The sequence below is a fragment of the Alligator sinensis genome, unplaced genomic scaffold (genome assembly GCF_000455745.1).
Source record: "Alligator sinensis unplaced genomic scaffold, ASM45574v1 scaffold386_1, whole genome shotgun sequence".
NCBI classification, from domain to species: domain Eukaryota; kingdom Metazoa; phylum Chordata; order Crocodylia; family Alligatoridae; genus Alligator; species Alligator sinensis.
Window position 1 is genome coordinate 1,396,974 of NW_005841996.1, and position 6,259 is coordinate 1,403,232.

Consider the following 6,259-nt stretch of genomic DNA (forward strand, 5'->3'; position numbering starts at 1 on the left):
TCCTGCTTACAGTTCTTGGCGTCATGTCCTTTTCCCCTGTACACGGCACAGATTTTTGTTGTGCAGTGTCCTTCCCAAAACTTACTTTTTTTTAAAGAAATTTTTTGTGTTCCAAGCCAAATCAGCCAAATCAAGTCCAAATCTGAGAGTCGGTCCAGAACCATAAGTGGCCCTACAACCAGCAAACATCCTCCATCCCCACCAGGGGCTTCAGATATTTCCAAACTCTTTTGGCGGACATCCTATGTGCAGGCCCAAGCCCAGAGTTAGGATGCCCCCAAGTTTTGCCTGCCCTCAGCCATGTGGCTGCAGGAGCAAGCTAGGGAGGAGCCTCCCATTTTCATAAAGTGGGCTTTAAGCCCCAGCACCTTGGCAGGTACTAAACCACGTCAGAAAAACAGTTATCCCTGGGAACACTTAAGGAAAACTGCCTTCATGGACCCAGATACATGACATTTCCCCCAAAACAATAAATTAATGCAGCCCATCTGAATAAGATGTGTGGTTGTGTGCATTTAGCAGTCCCCCTCTCTGCTGACTTTTTTTAAGGCATGGTGAGTCACAATATTTCATATATTTTGACTTCCTGTGCCTTTCTTTCGTATTTCCAATGATTTCCGTTTCTTCATTAACCTTAAATGCCTGGCAAACATCACCAAATAGAACCCCAAATAGTTTACCCAAAATCCCTGTGTTGCCCCGTCTCTCAGCCTGTTGCATATTATTAGTGTGGCTCCACTATTCATGAGATGAAGCTGGACCAGGTTGTTCTGTGCCTCATCTGCATATACATTTTTGAAGGATCCTATAATTCATGACAAGAACACCTGGTTCCAGTCATGACTGGGGGCTAATTAGCACATGGCCTCTTGGCTGGGGTGGGGGTGGGAAATCCCTGCTCAGCTGAATGCTCGCTGGTAGCTCCCCCAGTGGTGGGACAGCTTCTGGGCAGCCCCTGGCTGAGCTGGGAAGGAAAAGCTTCCCAGTCCTGGCACTGGTCAGTTCCCTGCTCCTGTGGGGAACTGGTAAGCGGGGTGGGGGTGGTGAAAGAGGGACCTGGTCCCCATGCTGATTGGCTCCTGGTGGGGGAAGCTAGAAGCTGAGCAGCACCAGGACTGGGCCCCCTGCTTATGTGGCAGACTGGGAGCAAATTTGCTCCTGGTCAGCATCTACACAAGCCCTACTATGCAGTGTCTACTGAATAGTTAGTTTAGTTAGTATTTACAGGTACTAGCCAACTGTGCAGTAGACTAATTTACTGTACAGTAGTTTATGAGCATAGTTACTTAGTGACACTTTACTGCACAGTAGCTAAATTTACTGTGCAGTAAAGCATCTCATGTAGATGCACCCAGTTTGTACTACATATAAGTAGGTGCCAAAAGGTTCCTCAAAAGCATGTTTATGGAGTACCTGTTTTAAAACTTGCAGCAGTTTTGATAAAAGGTAAAGTGCATCAATTCTGGATAAACTAAATACAGGGGGCTATGGGTACTATATGCACATTCCTACAGTCATGTTTAATTTCAAGGACAGTGTTTTCAAATTTGCTCCTCACTCCCATGTACTTGGGGATATCAGGGTCTGACAATAAAGAGTTGGGAAGGGGCTGCCAAAGGAAAAAGTTGTGGGGGAAGCAGAGAGCACAGGGGATACCTAACCTTCCCAAAATTATTTTCCCTGCTATACAAGTGGGAGGGGGACAAACTCAAGGCAAGCCTCCAATAATTAAAGATTGTATACCTGAAAAATTATAAGGCAGACAAGGTTCCTTGGGTGAATTTGATATCTTTTATTAGACCAACCCAAATGGTTGGAGAATAGTTATTAAGCAAGCTTTTGGGTTCAAAAACCCTTCTTCAGGCTCAGGAAGCTGCAGCAAGTTGGTGTGTGCTCTTCCTGGATTCCTGAGCCTGACGAAGGGTTTTTGAACCCGAAAGCTTGCTTAATAACTATTCTCCAACCATTTGGGTTGGTCTAATAAAAGATATCAAATTCACCCAAGGAACCTTGTCTGCCTATATCCTTAGACCAACACGGCTACAACCTAAACCCCTGAAAAATTATAACACATTTCTATATTTTCCATATATAGAATCTAATTATTGGAGGGTTGTCTTATCAGAGTCATTTCTATTTGAGTAAATCCAGTATTTCCTGCTCTTTTTGTGGGGAGGAATCACTTGGGTGATAAAGGTATATTCAACAAGCTATGTCTGGAGTCCTGGTGAGTATATACTGAAAAGTGAATAGCCAGATTATGGCTTTTTTTGTAAGACACATTCACAGTTAAGACTTCCAAGAACATTCCAAGTAGGAAAGCTTTTTGTCTTTTCAGTTATAATACCTTTTTATATATAGGGAACCATCCCTATAGTTAAAATTGTTCATTTTTAATACAGGAAAGCCAATAGTGTTAATTCAAAGGGCAAAGATGACTTCAGGAATGGTGTAGAGTGTGTTGCCCAACCTTTGAGCCCTGTGGGCTGGATGAGTGGTGCAGAATTGATCCACTGGCCAGACCTAGCCTGCGGGCCTGATCCAGAATGCCAGATTGGGCCTTGGCTCTTGCCTGCGCCTGTACGTTGGCTCAGGACGTCAGATCACATTGCATCTGTGGCTCTGGCTCCACATTCATGTGGCCCACAGGGCTTAGAAATTTGGTGGTGGGGGAGTAGTGGCAGCCAATTTTCTGGATTTGGGGAGTCCCATTGGCCAGATCTTGCCAGTGGGTCAGAGGTTGAGCAATACTGTAAAAGGGCAAGGCATTTTTTATTTGGATAACACAAGTGCATTATTTATGACTGTATGGATGTCTCACTTACATTTATCTTCAACAGGAATTTTAAGATTAAATCACCCAATGATAGTATCTGTAATATATTATGTTAAAGATTTGTTTGGAAAAGAATAAAAAATTGTTGGAGGACAAATGATATCCCTACCTCTTTCTACCACTTCCCTCTCCCTTCCCCACCCCACCCCAGTTTGTTTACAGGACAATAATTGAAATACAAATTTATGTAGATACTATTATCTGCCAATGAATGATCTGCTTGTTGGCTCTGGTACTACCAAGAATTTTCAGTTTAACATATGAAGTCATGGTATCTGACAAAAAAAACATACTTTTCAGAGGTACCTATCACCCTCTGTTCCAGCTAATAGAAGCCATAATTGGACATCACAATTAAATCAATGCCTAATTGTCTAAATATGATATGTGATAGGATATCGAGGTTTAGACTTCTGATATAACAAGATATTTTTTTTTACCTAGTTTCAAAAAATGATAATACTCCATGGCCATGAAGACTGGATAAGAGGCATTGAATGGACAGTCTGTGGTTAGTATTAAAGTCCATTAAATTATTTAATGGGTCAAATTACTGAAGATTAGAGGAAAGAAACTATCTTTTGCATATCTATTTTTAAACCCACTCATTTGCTAGTTCTTGATTTGTGGTCCAGTGGAAAGCTAATATCGCTTCATGACTTAGGTGGAGGTATATTTTAGTGCTAGTAGTGCCGTTTTGCTCCAGGAATTGACGACTCAGATACTCTGCTGCTTCTGTAACGCTCCGAATTTTGGATGGTATCTGTAATTTCTGTCTGTCATTCTATAGAATGAAATTTCTTGGACTAAACAAAATATAATCCAAGATGATTCCATTTCTGTATTATCTCAGCTAGCCAGGATACAGTGATCCCTGAGCTCCTAATGGCAATACCACTACAGTGTGATTGTTATATAAAAATCCTGCAATCTGAATGCAGTAGAACTGGTTGAGAAACAGCCAAACTGCAAACCTGTACTGTATGCAAATCCCTCTTTTGTGATTGTCTTTGTATTCATCACTTTAGCCTGCCCTGCCCTGCCCTGCCTGCTTTTTAATGTGGCTATCTTAAGGGTATCTGAACTAAAATATAATTGCATCAGCAATTTACCCTTCACAAACACGCTATTCCTTGTTTCTGAGGATGAGTTGGACCCAATTTAAGTAGTTTTTAAGAATAGGTTATTTTTAGGAGTTCTCACTCTTCCTCTCAGCCTCTTGTAAGAGCAGCACAGTTCATGGGGAGAGGCTTTTAGCTTTTAAGTAAACTGTCACAAAAAGTACTTATTTGGTGGTGAAGACAAAAAAATGGAACGAAGCTTCAAGGGAGAAATGACAACTATGAATAAAAAGAGGAAAGAAGATTTTTAAAATATGTTAATTAAAGATGCTCTTTGTTGGATTCTTTTTCCTAAACCTCATGGAGGTAGACAGGGCTAGATACAGGAGGAGAAGCAAATATATCTGAGATTTTGGGATATTCTTTTTGTAATCACTATATCCTAAGCTCCAAGGCTGAGGCTTAAATTTAAATATTTGCATATCCAAGGATATCGCTATTGCTTTATAATGGGGAAATGCTCATGATTCAACATGTTTTAAGTATGCTAAGTTTGTGGACTAGAACTTGTAATGTGATGAGTTAATATTAGAATGAAGATGGACATCAATGTTCATTGAGCTGCGTCTATATGGGGAAAAGATAAGATTATATATAGTGTCTTTGAAGAGATAAAAGACTTGGTCTTTTATGTATTTGCTATTGGTCCAAATAGAAAGAGCTATGATTTATCTGTTTTTTATGGGATTTTATTCATTTTTTTTAAACAGGTGAAGATCTTTTCTTAGCAAGCTGTGCTCAGGACTGTTTGATAAGAATTTGGAAAGTGCATGCAAAATCAATGCAGTCTTTGAAAATCAATGATGATGACTCTATAAGGCTGAAGGAGGACATTTTTACTGTTAAAAATAAAAGTAGGTAATAGCTGAAATGCTCTTTGTACCTATTCTCTCTTTCAGCTAGTGTTGATATTGATGCTTTAACCTTAGTAGGGCTAATGAGAATTTGTCCAGGTATAAGTTGTTGTTTTTGTGCTAGAGGAATTTAGGAGCAATTAAGTTATAGTAAATTGGGGAAACTTAATAGCAACCTCATTCAATTACAAATAACATATTTACTTGAATATAAGAGAAGGTTCCCCCCTCCCCCCCAGTCAACATAGGGGGAAAGCCCTTCATCTTGCATTCATACACAAGGAAACCATATTAAATATATTGCCTGCCTTTGAACTGCTGCTGAAAGTAGCATGTGCCCAGTAATGGAAACCAGCTATGAAGTGGATTAAATACAGCTAGCACTGAGCATGGCTATAAAGCACCTGGCCCATATGGGGGTGACATGCTGATGGGGAACTTTTTCTTTTTTTTTTTTTTTTTTTTATTAAACTCAACATTTTATTTTAAAAAATCCAAAACATCCTATACATATTTACAAATATCAAACATATCATTCAACAAAGCCTCATAGCATATTAACTCTTTTTCATCTCTTAACAGTTTACAATAACAACATTATCTCGTCTCACAATTATCCCCCTTCCTACCCTACCCTCTTTCTCCCTTACTGTCTCAGGCACTCCTCAAGCGAATACATATTTCCATTTATCTTTCCTCCACATCTCCTCTCTCATACTCTCCTTTTCCTCCTTCTCATCCCTTTGCATGTAATATTTGAACTCAGACAGGGCTAGCTGCAAACATTCCTTCATAGTAAAATCCATTCCCTTTGCGATCAGCAGGGATCCAGGTTTTCCCTGATATCTTTCATAAAAAAACAAAAATCTGTGATTAAAATTAAAGCCCCCCCACTCACCCCCCCAGCTCTGCTTGTGCCTTTCACTCCTGCTCACAGCCTTCCTGGTGCCCCTTGCTGCTCACCCACAGCCCCTGCTCCGCCAGCCCTGCAGGAGAAAGCCCCCAGCTGCCAGGGTTATGGACCCGGGTCCACAACTCCCTGCCCCTGCTCCCTCCTGCTGCCTGCTGTGGGGGGGCTGCTGGCTCCCTGCTGCTGTGCACACTCCTAAGGGGGGCAGGGGGGACCTCGCAGGGCAGGGGGGACTCCCTAGGGAAGCAGTGCAGAGCTTGCAGCAGCAAGCAGCTTCTTTGCTGTGTCCTGGTGCCCTGCTTACCACACCTGGGGCCTCCACAGCCCAGCGGGCATGATCTAGTGCAGCAGGGAGCACTAGAGCTGAATGGAGAAGTTGCTAACCACTGTGAGCTCCGTGCTGCCCTGGTAATGTGCCTCTGCGTGGGGCTGCAGCGAGGGCAGTGGTGCAGGGTTGTACTCCTCAAAGCAACAGCCAGGCCAGTGCGGAACTCGCAGTGGCAAGCAGCTTCGTGCAGCTTCACTCTTTCATGCCTAG

General features: G+C 42.0%; 1 protein-coding gene across 1 annotated transcript in view; it reads left to right on the plus strand.

Moving 5' to 3' along the window:
* The window catches only part of ELP2 (elongator acetyltransferase complex subunit 2), a 127,156-nt gene that overhangs the window by 67,934 nt on the left and 52,963 nt on the right, over positions 1-6,259 (plus strand). Inside the window, exons 7-8 of the mRNA XM_006021510.3 lie at positions 3,281-3,347; positions 4,668-4,811. Coding sequence (XP_006021572.1) covers positions 3,281-3,347; positions 4,668-4,811 — 211 coding nt within the window. The remainder of the gene's footprint in view (positions 1-3,280; positions 3,348-4,667; positions 4,812-6,259) is intronic.